Source organism: Glycine max, chromosome 8 (genome assembly GCF_000004515.6).
Source record: "Glycine max cultivar Williams 82 chromosome 8, Glycine_max_v4.0, whole genome shotgun sequence".
Taxonomy (NCBI): domain Eukaryota; kingdom Viridiplantae; phylum Streptophyta; class Magnoliopsida; order Fabales; family Fabaceae; genus Glycine; species Glycine max.
In genome coordinates, this window is record NC_038244.2 from 44811728 (window position 1) to 44832846 (window position 21119).

At 36.0% G+C, this 21119-nt stretch overlaps 2 protein-coding genes across 3 annotated transcripts; both read right to left on the reverse strand.

Moving 5' to 3' along the window:
• Positions 1–552: 552 nt before the first annotated feature.
• Positions 553–3068, reverse strand: LOC121175247 (uncharacterized). The gene is made up of 2 exons (XM_041017785.1): positions 1620–3068; positions 553–941 (listed from the first exon to the last, which is right to left on the reverse strand). Exons 1-2 carry the CDS (start codon positions 1747–1749, stop codon positions 553–555), a joined length of 519 nt encoding a protein of 172 aa, XP_040873719.1. The 5' UTR covers positions 1750–3068.
• A 152-nt stretch (positions 3069–3220) lies between these two features.
• Positions 3221–20524, reverse strand: LOC100779464 (protein DNA-DAMAGE INDUCIBLE 1). 2 transcript variants are annotated; one of them, XM_003532149.3, is made up of 16 exons: positions 20234–20524; positions 20112–20144; positions 19549–19691; positions 18659–18767; positions 18286–18402; positions 18039–18104; positions 17082–17144; positions 16941–16985; positions 16730–16791; positions 15766–15859; positions 14997–15089; positions 14839–14908; positions 14687–14757; positions 14002–14047; positions 13665–13690; positions 3221–3511 (listed from the first exon to the last, which is right to left on the reverse strand). In XM_003532149.3, the coding sequence occupies exons 1-16, from the start codon at positions 20297–20299 to the stop codon at positions 3383–3385; spliced, it is 1233 nt and encodes a 410-aa protein (XP_003532197.1). In that variant the 5' UTR covers positions 20300–20524; the 3' UTR covers positions 3221–3382. The 2 variants fall into 2 exon arrangements, 1 of the variants encoding a protein (XP_003532197.1); XR_001389631.2 differs by lacking the exon at positions 3221–3511 and adding an exon at positions 14327–14372.
• Between the last annotated feature and the right edge of the window lie 595 nt (positions 20525–21119).

A 21119-nucleotide genomic window follows, 5' to 3' on the forward strand; every position in this document is an offset into this window, starting at 1 on the left:
CTTCTTGACCCCTTTTATGTTCAAGATACACACTTAAAAAAATTATTTCGTTGTTGTTTGTTGGTGGTGAAAAGCTTAAGTTCTAAGGGTTTCTACATTTTCTACCTTCAATCAAACATATTATTCTGCTGGTGGCCAAAGGCTTCAATCAGGTAATATAACTTTAATTTTGATATTATTGTTACTCAACAATAATTTATTTAATAGTAGAATTTATATTTAATTTTTATATTACGTAAAAGTTTCTTTTAAGTTAAAAGCAGTTACATTTGACGCAAATAATATGTGTTTAATTTTTCATACTTATTTTAGTTAGTAATTGTATTTAAAATAAAATATAATTAAATTCAAAAGTTAAATCTAAATCATAAATAGTATATTAGGTAGGTGTGTTTAGTTTTTTTAATTATTTCTAGTGTAAAAATAAACTAATGTTGTTTGTTATAAAAAATTATAAATAATATTATTTAGGTGTGTTTAAAAAATACGCTTAAAAATTATTAATTATAAAAGTTAAAATTAGACTGAAATTTTTTCTCGTGTTATAATTTTTCATTTTTTAATATTAATACTAATTTTAATTGAGGTGTTGAAATTAGCAGAACTACCAACAACATCCTTTTCTATGTATAATTCTATAACTGACATTTGTTCTTGTTGTCGAAAACTTTTGATCATAGTTTCAACATCTTCGTCATCACAAATTTGCAACGCAACATATTTTCCTGAAACTAAAAATTTGCAGCTTATAAAAGAGATAATTTCATTATTTTCTAACCTTACTTTATCTCCAATTTTTTTCAAAGCATTATAACTTATTCCACGATTCATCTGAAATGACTTTTTACTGCCTTCAAATATTACACCATCATTATCTTCATATATCCTTCCATTCAAATACATGACTGCTATAACAGAATTCATCATATACCAAAATATACCTACAAAAAAAATTCAAAATAATTAATCATAACAACAATATCTTTAAAATCAAATAATCTAATTCTAAAAAAATACTAGTTCAATTAAAGTTAAACTTGAGATTAAATATTAATTCTAAAAAAAATTATAAATCATGTGAGAATTTAAAAAAGAGAGATACCACTAATATTAAAATGAGAGACATACCACAAATAACAAATCTTGAAAGGAGGCAATTTTCGGTAAGTAATTTCCAATCAGGAAAATTTCCAGTAACCAAAATTTTCACTAAGCAAGAAAACTAGAAAAATCTTCAACGGGGGGTGTGTTTATTCTGCAATGCACCACATGCTCATATATAAAGAAAAGGGGGAGAGGATGGGGGAGTTGATTAATTTCAATGAAACAATCTAAGCCTGCAAATTCTGAGAAGGTTAGATGCTTTAATAGTAAAAGCTTCCGAAAAGTGCTCGCTACGGACTTTATTATTATTGTAATTTAATAAATCTATGCGTTTTGACTGGTTGTGTATGTAGGCATTGTGTTCAATTGTTCATAGAAGAATTGCTCATTGTTTTCTCTCTTCACTCCTATACTTTGATGCACCCACATATTTGTGTGCTTGGTTTTATAGCAAAAATACCAATGCAAGCTAAAAGAAAACCATAGATATTAACGAAACATTCATACCACTGCACCTTCATCGTCATTGCTTCCTTGGAGGAAATCATCGGCTAATGGATCGTCGCCATCGGAGGAGAGCTCCGACGCGGAATCGAAGTTGTCACCGCTGAGTTCGAGTTGCTCCAGTTGTAGTTGCGGCAACATGTCTTCTTTTGGATTCGGAGGTAGAATCGTGCTTGGGATGGGTCTTCCTAGGGTTCTTCGGGGATTTGCTTGGCTTAGAAGGTTTCTTCGTTGCGGGAACCATCGGAGGAAACTAAAGAAGAAGAAGGGTGGAGTGTGGTTTGCATGCAGTATTTTTATTCTTTTCTTTAGGACAAATAAAATTCGGCTAGGGTTTAGGGTTTACCGAGACGAAGCATCGTGACATCGTTTTATGCTTTTCAAAGTATACTACATTTTTGTTCATAATTAATGGAGATCGGGTTCGGTCGTTTTATTTTAATTATATATACTAGTTAGGGTAGGGTTGGGCCATTGAGCCTTACTTCTTTTTTTAAAGGAGTTGCTTTGGGCACCAGCAGAATTGTTGATACACCCAACAATTTTTTCAAATCCCCATTATACCCCTCTGTATGAGTATTTTTGAGTTGCTGGTGTATTCAAAACTAAGAGCAGTTACTGTTAGATTGGCAGAAAGGTTTTGATCTTAGCCTAATCATGACATTACAGGATCATTTTTTCTGTTCCCACTGGTTTTTTTTTAATGATTTCTATGAGATTAAGTGTGATGAGGATGAGTTCATGTGAGAAGTTGCTTCAGTTCATTCAATTTTGCTGGTCAAGTTCAAATCAATGTTGTGACTGTAGCGTTGTAATTGAAGTTTTGCCCGTGAACATGAATACATTAGTGTAGATTAGAATTATTTATGAATGTTTATTGTTTGATTGTTATAGAAAATCCTAATAGGTTATGTCTCCCAATGTGCCGAGTTCATTATCAATGACCAATAGATAATAAATCATTTTAATTTTAAATATTTTTCTTTCCTTCCTATTTCTATTCATTAATAACATTTTTCCACTATTTTTTCCCTCTTGTATTTATAATCCAAATAAAAAATAAGAGTCGTGTTTCATATATTATTACAACGAAACGTGAGAAGGGAGAGATATTTATTAGCCGGTTGATTTTAAAAAAATGAGACAAGATATGAATATCTCTTACTAACCATCTTAATTTTCATATTGTTAATTTTTAATAAGATTAGAGCTTAAAATTTTGAGGCATAAAGCCCTTAGTTGACAAAGCCGGCACAGTGGTTCTCAATATAGTTTTAGTATGCCCAAATCAGTCATCAAAGTGTGATGCATTGAAATCAAATATCTCAATTGCAGAAAGATAGGGCCAAGGGAAGGCATAGACATGCCAGTGTCCTTCCAAAACTTTTCTTAATTAATATACCACTTTCATATATTCAGTTGATAGTCTCATAAAATAAATCAAATTTTCACCCAACCTCGTTGGTTAGTATGATGTATATATTATATAATTTGACCCCATCTTGGAATCACGTTCCCAATGGAGCCACATCTGTTGCGGTAATGCATATCCTAAAGTCTACTAAACTAGATTTCTTCAACCTCTATTAAAGGTTACATGATAGACATTGAGTACCAATAAGTTAGTTTTTCAATTAAATAAAAACATTCCTTACAGTATGAACAACTCACAATAAATGCCATCACGTCTGTAATTCAGAATTTGTAATGGAATTGCCTAAAAGTAAAAATAGTTTCAAGTAATAAATCCAATCAATTTCCAAAACAAATGTTTCTAGCCCCCAAAAAGAAACCCAGCTGCCTGTTCTTCATTTCCATTGAATAATTGAAGAGCTTGTATAACTGCATTTCTTTCAAATCCCAATTCAACAAGCTTTGCAACTTTGGCTTCAAACTCAGAATCCTACAACCATAAAAGACTACATCAGGAAAACCCTAAACAAGTGAAATCAGTAGCCCTCAAATACAATCACAACCTTGTACTTATAATGAATGCATAGCTATTATACACCAACTGACAGTAATTTGAGCATGGTTTAACTTAATGTTTAAATATATTTTTGGTCCTTACAATTTAGTGCTCTTTTGCTTTTTTTTGTCCTTGCAAATTTTTTTGTTTTATCTTTAGTCCTTAAAACACCTTAGATAGCGCTTAGATCAGTAAAAAAAATGTTATCTAAAGCATCATAAGGAAGAAAAATAACAAACATAATTTGCAAGGACTAAAAATAAAAAGAATAATTTTGCAAGACTAAAGCAAAAATGACACTAAATTACAAGAGCTAAAAAGATATTTAAGTCTTAACACTTTTTTTTTAATCAGCAAAAGTAGAATTGTATTATATATATAGCAGTACAAGTTGTCCGGAATGATTACAGAGAGTCCAATTTAGGTAGGACTATGGTGTCCTAATACATAGGTTACAACATGAATTAAGATACCATAGTACCGACAATATACTAATCACACCATTACCCCACTCCTATTTATATCCCCCCCCCCCCCCCCCCATCCCCTGAAAGCCTCTTGCATATTGCTGGACCAGTGATAAAAAGGCATATCAAAACCTTTAACCAAATTTTTTAGCCAGGTCCAACAGAGGAATATGGCATCCTCCAAGATCTTAGTACCATTAAACCTTTCCTCTTCAAAAACAATCTTGTTCCTATGTTGCCAAGTACTCCATGTCAGGGAATCCACCAACACTGCCATTTTTGAAAACTAATATCATTTCCATTTCCAACCACATGCTGGAGGAAGTGCATGCGAGGGTTCTCTAGAAGTGGTATTGAAATATTTGTTCACAATAATGATTCCCACCTGAGCAACATGATTTTGCTGCAGCTAAAAAAGAGATGTGTGGCATCCTCTTTATTTTTGCTAAATGGACATGTAGGATCATGTATTTCGACATTCCTCCTGCGCAAATTGATTTTAGTTGGCAATCTTTCCTTGATTAGTCTCCACGCAAAGAATGCAACTTTACTGGGGACTTCGACCTTCCACAGCTCTGTAAAAGCACCATCCTAATTTTCATTAATTTGATTTGACATGAACAGCCTATACCCGTTCCTGGCCGTGTATAATCCTGATGCATCCTCTTTCCAAATCCACTTATCTAGTCATTCCAGATGAATGCTAGTACCTTCTAGGTCTTCTAGAAACCTCACAGCCGTGTCCAACTCGCTGTCGAAAAATTGGCGTCTCCATTTGAAATCTCATTCCCACCCTACATCTAAAAAGCTGCCCATACATTGAATAACCTGATTTTGCTGCTTCGAAATTGAGAGAAGAGTAGGGTATTTCTGGTTAAATGATACTCCATCCTCCTTCCATTCATCCTCCCAGAATTTGACCTTTGCTCCGCACCCCACTTTCCATTGTATTCCATTAGCTAAACATCTGCCTTCCTCACCAGCGATAAGTATGTTGTTTATATCCTTCGACCAAGCTGATACTCTATTGCCTCTACATACACCCTCCAAGTTACCACAATTACCATATTTTGAATTTAGTATTCTAGCCCACAATTCTCCTTGATTATGGAAAATGTTCCATTTCCACTTTTCTAAGATCATTAATACACCAATTCCTCCTTTGGTAAACATACCGACCCCCATTTCACCCACACTATCTTCTTATGCTCTGCCCCTCCACCCCACAAAAACCGTCGCTGCAACCATACCAATTTATCCAGAATGCTTTTTGGAACCCTGAAAAAGGAAAAGTATATATGAATAGAATTTAGGACAACCTTTATGAGTGTTACCCTTCCCCCAAAAAATAATAGTTTTTGTTTCCATTTCACCAGTTTCCTTTCACATTTGTTGACAATAGGATCCCACAGCTCCGAGCCCCTTGGGTTTGCCCCAACCGGGATACCCAGGTAGAGAAAAGGTATGTCCCGTAGCTCACAGTTTAGATAACTGGCACCAGACGCCTTCCAACTCTCCGACATCCCGATCACCCCAAATCTACTCTTTGAGAAGTTAATTTTGAGGCCTGAAACTAGCTCAAAGTTTTTTTTTTTTTTATCAGTAAAGATAAGTTAGATATATATAAGAGTACCAGAGGTACTAAAGTTACATGTTTGGGTTCCAAAGACCAGACTTGAAACAGTCTAAATAGGAACCAAAAGCTAGTTACATTGTAATCTATAGGCTACTGAGATCCTATATCTGCTACCCTCTCCTGGTTACAAAACCTTCTCTAAGGTTACTCGACCATTGATTAAAATGAATTACGAAATCTTTCTCCATGTTTCTGAACCATGTCCAAACTAGGAATATTGCATCATCCATCAGTTTGTCACCATTGAAGGTATCATTTGAGAAAATTATCTTGTCCCTATGCTGCCAGATAGTCCATGTCTGTGTTACCCACCAACAGTTCCATCTATTAACCTTTATTCCAGCATCTAGCCCATGTACATGTTGAAGGAAATGTTGTCTCGGATTTTGTGGGAAAGAACCTGAGATGTTTACCCAAGACAAAGATTCCCATCATATAGGGAGGGTTTTAGTGAAGTTGAAAAATAGATGAGTTGCGTCCTCCTCGTTCCTGCAAAATGGAAATAACAGATCATTGATCTCTACATGTCTCCTTCACAAGTTTAATTTTGTTGGCAGTCGATCTCTAATTAACCTCCATGCAAAAAAAGATGTTTTACTTGGAATCTTTAAACTCCATAATTCCTCAAAAATTCCATCTTGATTCTCATCTATTGATTCCCCCATTAGCAGATTGTAAGCTCTTTGTGTTAAGTATTGACCATTTGGATCTGCTTTCCATACACAATCATCTCTTCTATGTGGCTGGACTACACTACCTTCTATATCTCCCAAGAAGCTATTAGCCATGTCGATCTCATTGTCAAACAGTGATCTCCTCCATATAAAATTCCACTCCCAACCTGTATCCGTGTGAATTCCCATGTGTTGAATGAGCTGTTTTTGGTGGCAGGAAATGTGATATAGCCTAGGATATCTTGTTATTAGTGGAGCATCATCAACAATCTAGCTATCCTCCCAAAACTTGTTTCTATCTCCACACCCTACCCTCCACACTATTCCATTTTGAAAGGCATTGCCCTGTTGCGATTGGTGGAACACCATTTTTAGGTCCTGCCACCATAAAGATTAATTGTTGCCTCTTGTTACGTCATCCATGCACCTCCAACCACCATATTTTGAATCCAATATCCTGACCCATAGTTCCCCTTGGTGCTGAAATAGATTTCATCTCCATTTTTCAAGCAGTGCTAGATTGAAGGTCTTGATGTCTTTGATGCCTAAATCCTCTTTTTCTTTTAGGAGACACACTGTATCCCACTTAAGTCACACAATCTTCTTTTGCCCGATTCCACCACCCTATAAAAATCGGCATTGTATACTCACCAGCTTATCCACTACTCTATCAGAAACCCTGAAAAAATGAGAAGAAATAAATAGGGATAGATGTTAAGACTGACTTTATAAGGGTCACTCTTCCCCCAAAAGAAATGTGTCTTTGTTTCCATTTTGCTAGCTTTCTCTCACACTTGTTAATGATAGGATCCCACAACTCAACGCCTTGGGTTTGCCCCAATTGGTATGCCCAAGTAGATGAACAATATGTACAACAAGCTACAGTTCAGGTATTTTGCAGCATCCTTCTTCCAATGTTCCGGCTTTCCAATTACCCGAAAATAGTTTTTTGCAAAATTAATTTTGAGGCCTCATACGAGTTCAAAGCTCTTCAAAATGGCTTGGATTGCCTTGACGTTTTCCATTGATGCCTCACCAAAAAAATAGTGTCGTTAGCATATTGTGAGATGCTGATTTCCACATTGTTTGTTCCCACTGAGAATCCTCTGAATAGATTTTTCTCCACTAGTTTTCTCATCAGCCCGTTTAAAACTTCAGCAACAATATTAAACAAAAGAGGCGTTAGTAGATTCCCCTGTCTGAGTCCTCTTTGTGGAATGAATTCAGCCGAGGGGCTTCCATTCACTAATACCGAAATAGAAGCAGATCTAAGGCATCCCTCAACCCATTGGATCCACTTGGGGCAAAAACCCAGCCACCACAACATGTATATCAAAAAGTCCCACGAGACTAAGTCATATGCCTTTTTGTAGTCTACTTTGAACACCATGCATGACTTTTAGCACCTTTTTGCTTCCTTAACCACTTCATTCGCTATAATCACGCTATGCAGCAAATGTCTGCCCCCTATGAAAGCAAACTGTCTTTCATCTATTATGATTGGCAGCACCTTTTTCAGTCTTTTGGCTAATAACTTAGCCACAATCTTGTACATACAGCCTATTAGCAAAATAGGTTTGTATTCATTAAGGTTTTGTGGGTCAGCCACCTTAGGGATTAGGGCTATGAAAGATGCATTGCAACCCTTTGGAAAAATTCCATTGACATATGATTCATCCAAAAATCAGATAACGTCAAGTTTAATTACTTGCCAGAACTGCTTAATAAACTTAAAATTTAGTCCATTTGGACCAGGACTTTTCTCACTCCCGCATTCCCAAACAACCTTATTTATTTCATCCTCATGGAAGCGCCCCAACAACATATCATTTTGTTGTTGTCCAATGGTTTAAAATCTGATCCCATCCAACTTTGGTCTACATTGCTCAAATTCTTGAAATCTTTGCAAGAAGAACAAACGAACTGCCTCTTTCACTCTTTCCTCCGCCATTTGTGTAGCATTAGTCTCTGTAAGGCCCATTAGCAATACCATATCATCTCCGATATATTTTGGTGTTATGCCGTCGTACCCAATCCACATAAGATCATCTTCTATCCTATCAAACAGTGTGAGCTTCCTCAGTCTTCCCACCCATGTCCTATTTAGCCATGTATTTTCATCCACAGGTATATTCAATTGCACCGATGAGTGAGATACAGGTCCAACTGAACTCAAAGTTGGTTGAGTCCTCCTTGTGTCCGGTTTCTTACTTTCCATCATGAGAACATGCGCATACGATGCTGCCTCGTTCATATATTGTGGTGGTTTCAACTTTTCCTGCTGTGGTCCTCTACTGTCTTCTCCGCGTATGATCCTCTCTCTGCCATGCTTTGATACATTAACGTGCATCTTTAGTCCTCCTACTACCAGGCTGTCCAGTTTTCTCTCCAATGTCATGGCATCCTTCACCCCCTTAAATCTAACAAAGCCGTATCTCTTTCCCCACTTATTACGATTTCTTGCAATGAATACCTCTCGAACATCCCCCCATTTTTTAAACACGTACCACAACTCGATTTCATTCATATCTTCAGGAAATCTTGTGAAATAGAACGAGATTACGTTAGATGCATCCCTCTAGTTTCTCCTAATATCACACTTCTAGCCATACCCATCTCTATTAGGATACCGTCAGGATCCTACAGTCACCCACTCTCTGTTTCTCTCACCCCCCTCCCCCCACACACCCTCTCTCTTTCTCGCTCTACTTGTCTCTCTCATCTCGACCATTCGTAACTACTACCAGCATCACAGCCTAAATAATTGCACACCATAATTTCTCCTTGCAAAAAAGGACAACTTGAAAAAAATAGAGGAATGATAAATCGAGTTAGGCAAGAAAATCACAATAATAGGCCCTCAAATCTACACAACTTTTTTAAGACTTAATGATTAAGGAGAGATCATGAGTTTAAATTCTTTGCTAGGAAGTATAAAGCTACACCTTTTTTTCTTAACTTAACTCTTAAATCTGAAAATATTTAAAAGTGCTATGCATGCACACTACATTTTCGCCTTATTGTTTATCATGTTCTTGAGGTACCTACACAATACACACTACATTCTGCATTATCGACCAATAGGCCAACAGTATAATAAATCTTCTACTTGGTCCTCCAAAGATTAGAGAGTGTGATATGGGATCCTATTGTGAGGAAGTGTGAGAGAAAACTAGCCAGATGAAAACTAAGGCACATATCTTTTGGTGGGAGAGTTACTCTTATAAATGCAGTCTTAACAGCGCTTCCCATTTTCTTCTTTTCTTTTTTCAGGTTCCCAACAAAATTGTGGATAAGCTGGTCAACATTCAACGCAGATTTTTAAGGGGCGGTGGAATGGAGCAAAGGAAGATCACGTGGGTAAATTGGGACACAGTATGTCTACCAAAGGACAAAAGAGGACTAGGTATAAAAGATCTCAAGACATTCAACACAGCGTTGCTTGGAAGATGGAGATGGGACCTAGTTCAACAACATGGAGCATTGTGGACCAGAGTTCTGACCTCGAAATATGGCGGATGGAGGTCCCTAGACGGGGAAATAAGTGGTAGCCACCAATCTCCTTGGTGGAAGGATTTGATGAGGATCCAGCAACAAGGGACAAGTAAACTAAAAAAGCAAACAACATGGAAGGTGGGATGTGGCGACAAAATTAGGTTTTGGGAGTACTGCTGGACAAGTGAAGATGTACCTTTAATGCTGAAATACCCCAGATTGTACCAGATCTCCAGCCAACAACAGCAGCTCATCATGCAGATGGGGAGACACTTTGATGAAGGCTGGGAATGGAACTACAGCTGGAGGAGACCCTTATTCGACAATGAAGTTGCAACGGCTGATGAATTCTTAAGGGAGACAGCAAATCTATTAATACACCCAAATAAAGCAGATTTGTGGGTTGGGAAAGCAGATCCAAGTGGGAGTTATTCAACAAAAAGTGCGTATAAGCTACTAAGGGGAGATTCACGGGGAGAACACCAAGATGGGGCTTTTGTGGAACTATGGAAAATTAAGATATCAGCCAAAGCAGCGGTGTTTGCATGGAGGCTCATTAGAGATCGACTACCAACAAAGTCGAATTTGAGAAGGAGACAAGTGGAAGTAAATGACATGCGGTGCCCATTTTGCAACAATGACGATGAGGATGCAGCCCATTTATTCTTTCATTGCAGTCAAGTCCTCCCTTCATGGTGTCTTGGGTGAACATCACAGGTGCTTTTCCACAGAGTCCGAAGGACCGCTTTCTACAGCATGGCAGCGGGATTGTTCATGGGATAAAAGCCACTAGATGGAAGTGTGGGTGGGTTGCATTAACATGGACTATCTGGCAGCATAGAAACAGGATAGTCTTTTCAAATCAGACATTCAATGGAAGCAAGCTGTCGGAGGATGCAATACTTCTAATCTGGACATGGCTTAAGACTACAGAGAAAGATTTTGGAGTGCACTTTAATCAATGGTCAACTAATCCACAAAAGTATAATATTATATATATTGAAAAGTACCAGAGGTACTAAGGCTACAAATGAGGATGAAATTATGCAGCTGGGTGGTGATATTTTAGCACCACACTGCATACATGCATATTTGTTACATGAGTATCATAAGACCCATCCCTCTTAGATACTAAAAGCTTCCTTTAGGTTAGAAGACCATTGATTGAAATGTAGTGCAAAGTCCTTCTCCGAGGATTTGAGCCACGTCCAAAGTAATAGAATTGCATCTTCCAGCAATTTCCTTCCATCAAACGTGTCATTTTGGAAAACTATTCTATTTCTATGCTTCCAGGTTGTCCATGTCATGGCAATCCACTAACATCTCCATCTTTTGAGTTTCTTTCCTTCAGCAAACCCCAATACATGCTGCAAATAATTATCCTTGGGATTTTGTGGTAGTGTTGTTACTAAGTCCACCCACGATAGAGACTCCCACCATAGAGGTAGGATATTGTTGCAGTTGAAGAATAGGTGAGCAGCCTCCTCCTCTACACGTCCACAAAAAGGGCACATCAAATCATTTACCATCACCTGGCGCCTGCTAAGGTTCAGCTTTGTCGGAAGTCTGTCCCTTATAAGCCTCCATGCAAATACCGCCGATTTGGCTGGGATTTTGAGCTTCCAAATGTCCGCAAAGTCTGAATTCTGATCAGCTCCCGATTGTTCTCCCCACAACAGGTTATATCCGCTTTGTGTCGAGTAGTATCCGCTACGGTCAAGCTTCCAAATCCATTTATCCTCTTTATGGGGCTGAATCTGCAGCTGTGATAGTTCCCCCAGAAAATTATCTGCCATCTGTACTTCACAATCAAATAAGGCCCTCCTCCAAACTAGCTTCCATTCCCATCCATTAGTGGTGATACTCCCCATCTGCCTAATGCTTTGCTTCTGTTGGCCTGCGATTTGGTATAACCTTTGGTATTTCTCCATCAATGGTACTACATTATGTGGCCACGGGTCCTCCCAAAATCTGAAGTTATCGCCACTCCCCACCTTCCATTTCGTTTCCCTTTTGATTGCTTGATTTTGTTGTTGTTGCTGAATTAGGACTAGGTCCTTCCACCAAGTAGAGTGACGACTTCCACTTGTGCCTTGCAATTCTCAATTAAGGCAGAAAAGAAATGAAAAGTAAAGTTCTTAAGTAGTCTACTCCCCTTCGAATGCAGAATCTTCAAAAATGGATTAATTAAATTAATTAAATAAAAGAGTATCCCGAAATTCATAAGAGATTTATTTGTCTATGTATCATTCCATTCGATCTTTTAGGTCCAAACGTCGCTGCCCTCCAACCACCATATTTTGACTCAATTATTTTTGCCCAATGATCCTCCTGCTTGTGGAATATATCCCATCGCCATTTCCCCATCAAAGCTGAATTAAAGGTCCTAAGGTCTTTGATGCCAAGACCCCCTTTGTCCTTCGGTTGGCAAACTGTCTTCCAGTTAACCCATGCGATCTTCCTCTGCTCCCCTCCTCCTCCCCACAGGAACCGACTCTAAATTGCTTCCAATCTGCCTATTATTTTTGAAGGTACCCTGAAAAATGAGAAAAAATAAATAGGAATTGTTGTTAGAGCTGCATTTATGAGAGTCACTCTCCCCCCAAAGGATATGTGTCTGTGTTTCCATGTGGCTAGTTTTCTCTCATATTTTCTGATTATGGGATCCCAGAGCACACTACGTCTTGGGTTATCCCCAATGGGTATACCCAGGTATGAAAATGGTAAGGACAGGATTCTACAATTCGGGTATCGAGCCGCCTCAAGCTGCCACTGCTCAGTCATCCTGATTGCTCCAAAACTACTCTTTGCAAAATTAATCTTTAGCCCAGATACAATCTCAAAACTCCTCAGAATAGACTTAATTGTCTTCACGTTCTGCATTGTAGCTTCACCAAAGAATATGGTGTTATCTGCATACTGTAGTATGTTAACTGGTATGTTGTTTTTGCCAACAAGGAGGCTGCTGAACATTCTTTTATCCAATGCTTCTCTCATCAAGCCAGTTAACCCTTCTACAACAATATTAAAAAGAAGAGGCGCCAGTGGATCGCCTTGCCTGAGGCCTCTATGGGGTATGAATTCGTTTGTGGGACTGCCATTAACCAACATGGAAACCGTGGCTGAGTGAAGGCATCCCTCTATCCAGCAAATCCACTTACGGCAGAAACCTAGTCTTCTCATCATGTATGAAAGAAAAGCCCAAGATACTGAGTCATATGCTCTTTCATAGTCCACTTTGAACACCAAACATGGCTTGTGGCATCTCTTTGCTTCCTCCACTGTCTCGTTAGCTATCAACACACTATGCAACAAATGTCTTTCGGTAATGAATGCTGGCTGATTCTCATCAATGATATTTGGCATCACCTTCTTGAGTCTATTTGCTAGGTGCTTTGCCACAATCTTGTAAATACAACCTATTAATGATATAGGTCTATATTCACTGAGATTTTGTGGATCCTTCAGTTTTGGGATCAAGGTGATAAAGGATGCATTGCTGCCCCTAGGGAACACCCCATTTGCGTGGAATTCATCGAAAAATCTTCTGAAATCAGGCTTTAGTACCTCCAAGAACTATAATTAGGAATAGATAGAAGGGGTAGTGCAGTTGTGATAGTTTTATTTGGGGCTAGCCTGGCTCTCTCAGACTTATTAGCTTGAGAATTAGAACCAGCTATCTCAACAAACTCATTATGTATTAATAGTACCTCTGGTACTCCAAATATATATATTTCTATTTTTGCTGAGCAAAAAAAAAAACAAGAGTTAAAATATAAAGTACAAAACTGAAACATTGATACTTGAAAGCATACCTTAGCCTTATCACCAGAAGCTCCACCTGAAAAATAAGTAGAAATAAATGTTATTTTTTAAAGAAAATGTGAAATTTGATATGGGAAGAAAAATGAAATTGATTTTATGGACAACTGCAAAATAAATTCCTCATCAACATTTCATAAAAGTAAAGAGCAAATTGTCTAGATAAATTGCACGCATAAAACGCTTGCATTGGGTTGAAATTTGATCAAAACTAGAATTGAACCCCAAATTTGGACAAATACAAAAATAATTTTTTCTGTGTATTTTATGCTCTAAATAAACAAAAATGATTTTCCCATAGCAGAATTTTAAACAGTCTTCAGTACTAACCAGAAGAGTGGCCTCCTGTTGATGGATTATTGCTGCCTGATGAAATCTGGGGATATAAATATTTAAGAAAAAAAACAACTGTCACTGTCCCAAAACAAAATGACTGAGCAAACCAGAAACACTATGATAATTTATGACTATGTATCATTGTTTACACCTTTTACTTTATTCCTTTTTAAAAGAGTACATTTGTCATAGGCACTCGACAATAGCAATTGCAGATTTGAACTTTTAATGGACCATAAGAATGTTTTCAGTTCACATTATCACCAAGTAACAATCAAAAACAATAGTCAACAATCATATCCAGGGAAATATGACTTACTTTCAATTACTCAAGAGTCAACAATCAACATAAGTGACATACTTACCTATATTTAAAAAGGAAAAGGAAAATGATAATGGCGATCAAAATCCTACTTATTAAACATCTCTCCTTTTAGTTGCAGGGAAAAAAAATAAGGATGCTACTTAATACCTTGGTCAGGAAAAGATATAAAAATGCGCTAAAAATACCCTGCCATGGGATATTTTCATCCCTTCATATATGCTATGAAACATTTAAATTATAATATAATTATCAAAAGATTAATAACAATGACAGCATTTGATCCTAGAAGCAGATTAAAGCATTACAGTTTCAACTCAGTTGCTTAAAGAAGCTTATAATTAAAAGTATGCTTACTTGACCACCAGAGCCTGAAGCTTCCTTAGCATACTTTTCCTCGTCTAGAAACCGAGATGGTATGTCTTTCTCTGAACATGACAACCAAGAAGCTCAATATATATTTATATACAATCAGTAAAGGATTGAATTGAAAAAATAACTATGCAAACCTTGCAAAAATGGCACAGAAACTTCTCCTCCACCAACTCGCAAAACATTTTCTTTCAAATCAATTATACACTGCAGACAAGAGCCACATCTATAAGAATAGCAGCTTAGAGTAAACACTGAAAGCAATGATATCAAAGTGTGCAACTGAGGATGGTACCTGGTGCTTTCGGAGCATATCCAGTCCGAAGAGAAACTCCATATTGGGAGAATCCAGCACCAAGAATGAGCAAGGGTAAAATATACTCCCAATCTAAAGGAAAATATATACACAAAATAGAAGTTGGAGTAAAATATAAAATGGACAAAATATACTGTAAGAGAATGGTTATCGTTTCAATGCAAATTAGAATAAATCAATCTCAGTCTCAGAGTATTAAATTGGAATTGGAATGATTAATTCATAAAGGGGACTCAAACATTCTCGTATTGGTGACATATGAAGACTGAGGAGAGATGTCAATAATTTACACAAGTGACCTCCGGTATACACTAGACACAAAAGAAAACCAGAAGAAATGAACACCTGCTCATGACTAAATTGCAAACTCTTTCTCCAATCATTCACCCTTGTGAAAAACACATTAAAAAGAATGGCACAAGACAGTCGTATAGTGGAGGAAGGTAAAGGGTGAGAACTACAATAAAACAATTGTTAAAATTTATATCACAAACAATAAAGATCCTTCTCAGTAATATATCAATACAATGTGAATAAGCAAGTAATACCAAGCAATGGTTTTATATTTCAGTTACTTTTGCTTAATGTTAAATGAAAAAATACAATACCCAAACATAATTGATCACCAAATTAGATATCCACATAAACAAGAGTGAACATATTAACATCATCTACCAATACTAGCATGCAATAAGATACCCACAACTTCAGCAACACAAATTATCCATAAGATCTGTTCAAACAATACCTTGATTGGAGCTACATGTATACGACCCAATATTTCTGACTGGCCAACTCCATGAGCAATTCCTCTGTAACGCTGATCTAAAAGTCTCAACAATCTGAAAGATAACATGACCATTACAAAAAATTTCACATCTTCAATCTGGCAACTTATGAAACACTAATATCTAGATATACATGAAAATAAGAACACATCATTGATTCAAGAACCAATCAGGACAGAGAGAGTGACAGGGCCCTTAAGGCTCAGCAACTAACAACAGTTTGGAGATGAAACTTCAAAAAGGAAGGAATTTGATAGGAACTCAAAAATTTAGATAAGAAAATATGAAGGCCAAGCTCTGTACAAGAAGAGGCATCCCTCTGTTAAGACTGGAAATGCATAAAACCATAAGGCTCACAGAAAAACTTTAATTTCTCTCTGCTATATTTTAGCAACACTAGTCTTCCCCAAAGTCATTCATGCACTTATCTTGCACCTACTGCCAAATTTTTTTCATAATTCACAAGCTTACATCAAACTCCAAAATCATACTTCAGGCTCTTAAGCATGCAGTGTCTAGACAAATATATGATTATATATAGTATTCCTTACATTCCTGCACTCTTTTTATTTTCATTTCTTTACCTGAACTACCTGGTTTATGTATGTGGAAAGAAAAAATTGAAAGAAGGAAATAAATCTGAATTAATTGTGTTTTTTACTTAGGCTTTACTTAAGCAATGTACAAATACCTTTGAATATCAGTGGAAAATATTCATCTGATTCAAATATGTATAATTTACATAAAGATCATAACATTGATACACAAGCTATTAAGATGCATTTTACTTCCTTGACAGCATATCTATCTAGACATGTACGAGTAAATTCATAGGCGAGCAAATGAGCCACCTAATAAATTTAATCGTTATATGGTATTATAAATGTCTTGAAAGCCAATTCCAGTCTAATAAATTTATCATACCCAAGACGCTCAGCACAGCTTTTTGATATAATGGTAGACTGAGCTCCACTATCAACAAATGCCTGAAAAAAAGTGAGAATGGAATTTGTGCATGTTCCATTTCATAACCAGTAATAGATGGAAGCAGTAAAGCTAAAAGAAAGCAGGTTATATTCTCTATACTTAGAACCTAAACTAAAAAAAAAAGCACTTATTGTGAGAAAGCACTGACCTTCAATGGGACACCATTAACCTCCATATCAACATACAACATGACCTGAAACATTCCATAAGAACTTAGACATCATAATGAAATTAAGAAAACCATAAAAGCTATTAGCATTGAATACAATGGTTAAAAAATCATACATACCACTCTAGCAAAAGCTTCAGGATTATGTTCTAATGCAGCAGCCCAATTTTCATCAATCCCTTTCTGTAAAATTAGTCAAAATTGAACAAATATGATACTGTCAATCAGGAAGAGGGACATTAAGACAAGATCAATTATTACAAATAGCAGCTTTTGAGGACAAGTAATAGATCGCACATAACATGATAATCTAATAGAAACTGAAAATGACTAAATATTTGTCAACTGCACTCAGCATAAACAAGTACAAACTCACAAAGTTTTCCAAATTTAAATTGACAAGCCAATGTCAGTCTTTAGCCAAGAACTTGTCATAAACAAACTGGTTAATTAAAGATTCATGGAACAAGCATCGGAGGGAAGAGTTGCAAGGAATATGATGGTAGGAGGAGGGGTGTAGGTGGAGTTGCAGAGAAACCAGGTGAAGAAGGGATGGAAAAGAAGGTGGGATGCAGAGGCAACAAGAAGGAAAAAATATGGAAAAGCAATAAGTGAAAAGAGATGCAGAGGTGGGAGCAAATTGGTCTTCTTCACATTTTTTTCTCTCAATGCCATATGAAAGTCTCACCTCCATTGAGAAGGAATAGCTCCAGTTGGTCCCATGTTCATTAATTTCTTTCCTTCCTCATTTCGTTGTTGAACCAAACCGGTGAAATACTGTCTATTCTATTTCCACCCACTCTAATTCTTTCCACCCCATTTCTATTGAAACAAACATAATATTAGAGCCGGTTTGGACTTTGTGTTAGTTTATTGAGCTTAAAATATCTTCTTTGCAGCTTCCTGAGAGAGCTTCTGAAAAAGAATCTCCAAATTTAAGCTAAATCAAATGTGTACTTAAATTAAGGCATACAGTATATGGCAGTGCCTGGAAATTTTCTCACACTATTGCACATGTCAAAAGTCAATCTACCAGAGACTTGAGCTGTTTTTATTTCTTAACAAAAAAAAACTGACCTGGCGGATGGCAGCTTCAATCTTCTTTTGTGCTTCAACATCAAAAGGATCAGCATAAAGAAGAGCCTAGCAAAAAGATGTCAAATAAATTTTGGAGCAAAGTATACTAACAGAGTGACAGCAAAGTACAAGGAATAAAAATGAAGAACTCCAAAGGATTAGAAGGCAAGGCATCTTGTCGTGATACAATTGAACTCAAACTCTTGACAAATGTAAAGAAACAATAATGATCATACAGCTTACTTACAAGCTCTTCTTCCTTCTGACGCTTTAATTCATCTCTTTGGTGATGACGCAATCGTAAAACTTCCTGCAATTTGTTCAAATCATTCCCTAAAATAGCTTGTGCCAACTCTGGATCACTCTGTATGTACCATTATAAAGATGGTTATAATATAGCCAAGCACAAAAGAAAAGAACCAATATATTTAGCAAGCATAGAAAGTTATTATAATTAGAAGTTCAAAACTGTCTAAAATATATCAAATAAAATTAAACTACATTTACACGTAAACGATAGGGAAGTTCAATAATTTTATTTTATTAAGTATAAGAATAGCATATCATGTGCAAACATCAGATCTTGATAAGGATTAAGTAATAAAACAAACATAACTTACCTGAAAGAGCTGACCCATCAAATTAGAATCACGTCTAATGTGCTGCTGGAAAGCACCAGGGTTGACAGCAGATCCATCAGTATTTAAGCTCAAATCATTGGTAGATCCACTGAAATAATTTAAATTTATTACAATAAGTATATTAACATATCGATACTTTATATTTCAATAAAAAAAGTTGATATAAAATATAAAACAGTTAAAGTCCACAGACACACATCATGTGTTAATAACCCAGCAATCCTATAGCATGCAATGGCTTATCCCTCCGTTCTTTTACTATTTGTACACTTAATTATTCATACCATACCACAAGAATGCTGAGCAAATGAGAGAAATATATGAAATTATAGAAATAGTGTCTGATCTCAAAGACTGGTAAGTCTCCTTTCAAATGATACCCACTACACATCTCCCATACTTCCAATACCTCATTTGCAAAAGTATCACTTGATTTTCTTAGCCCCTACCTTTTACAAATGGCACTCAATTTAGATTAATTTATTCAAAAATGCAGTAGTCAGTAAAATGTTAGGAGTATGGAGTAACCTGAGCTACAGCCCAGATTTTGTCCTATCACGGTACAAAAATTATCAGAGACTCAAAAAACTATATATCACTTGTGAAATATCAACTTATTAAACCAACATAAGTACACAATCATAGTCAAGACACAGAGAATTTCACACTTCTTTAAATTCTAAATTTCTATCATGTATCAGTTCACTTAACACCTAAGAACAACTAGACCATGTGCACACATAATAAATAACACCTTAGTACTTTTGGATGGCAGCATAAATGGGATGGCACAATTTACAGGTTTTCAAATAGGGGGTCCCCAGCTTATCTCATAACAGTGCAATTTAACATAAATTGAAAGGTCATACCTAGAAGCAGCAGCACCAGCGCCAGCACCAGATACCATCATCAGCAAATCATCATCCTTAACACCAAGAGCGCTCAACTTCTCAGAATTCCTAACTTCCTTCCCATTAAACAGAAGCTGCTGTTGTTGAAGAGCCACACTTGTCTTCTCATATGCACAAGTTTAGCATCAAACAAACAAACACAATAAGAAATCCAATCACAGAAACAACACACAACAACAACCACACAAATTAAAATTAAATAAGATCCATCATCTCATGCACCTTCCATGTGCCATCTCAAATTAACAAAAGTCACATGAATCCCCTACCAAAAATCATCAAACAAAAACTCTCACATGGGGTTTGGTTTCTAGGTTGTCAAACAAAGAAAAACGCACAACCCAGAATTCCCAATGAAAAACAGTATTTCCCAAACACCCTCCATAAACATTCACAAGAAGAAAGAAAATTGAGACAAAGATAACTTTTTAAACCAAAAATTCAATTTTCAAGGAAAAAAAGGAGTTGGGTACGAAAGAAAGAAAGAAAAAGAAGAAAAAAAGAAGAAGAAAAAAAGTCACCTCAACCTCGAGCAATGCTTTGACGTTTTCCACCTACACAATGAGATAAAGGAATGAAAAACAGCGATTAGAAAAAGAGAAAGATGAAGACAAAAGGCAAAAGAAGGGTCTTTGAAGAGTACAGATTCGTGGGGATCCACATCCAACGTGATGATTTGTTCATCAGCAGTCATGACAGTGATCTTCATCTTCAATTCAACAGTTTTTTTTTTCTCTCTCTCTCTCTGTCTCTAGATTTGTGACGACGATGTTGTTGAAGCAAAAGGAAAAAGGGAAAAAGACAGAGCCTTGGCTAGTTTTCGATGGTAGCTGTGCTGAGCCGAGGTGAAAAGAGCAAAGTAAAGACTGTTGGAAGACTAGAAATCCTTTTAAACTGTGTGACTTGTTGCCGAGGTTTGGTTCAATTGGGATGATGGATGGAGTGTGACTTCTCGACTAAGAAAATTATAAAATATTTGTAAAAAGATAAGAAATACAAAATTAAAAAAGATTAAATATTTTTTTTTTATCTTTATAATATATTTCTTTTTTTTCATTATTATCTAATAATATATTTTTTATTTTATTATTTAATTTTTTATTTTACCATTTGATATTTCAAAATTTTATTTTTATTACCTGTTGTTAATTTCTACCTATTAACTAATGACATAATAAGCTAATAGAATAAAATCATCATTTAAAACTGAAAATAAATAAGTTATAAATATGAAAAACATTTAAACTAATTGGAAAATAGTGAAAGGTGTTAATTTTGACACTATAATCTAGTTAGATACTAATATCATGTACAATAATAATAAAAGATTTTAGGTTTTGACTATTTATTCTTTATATATAAATGAGAATAATTATTTTCATTGAAAATATTTTAATTCTTAATTATATTTTAATACTTGTAGACTTAATTACACTTTTAGTCCCATGATATATTAATAAAATCTATGTTTGATTTAAAAAAAATAAGTGACGATAAAAAAAATTAAGGATACGTTTTTTATCCCTTAT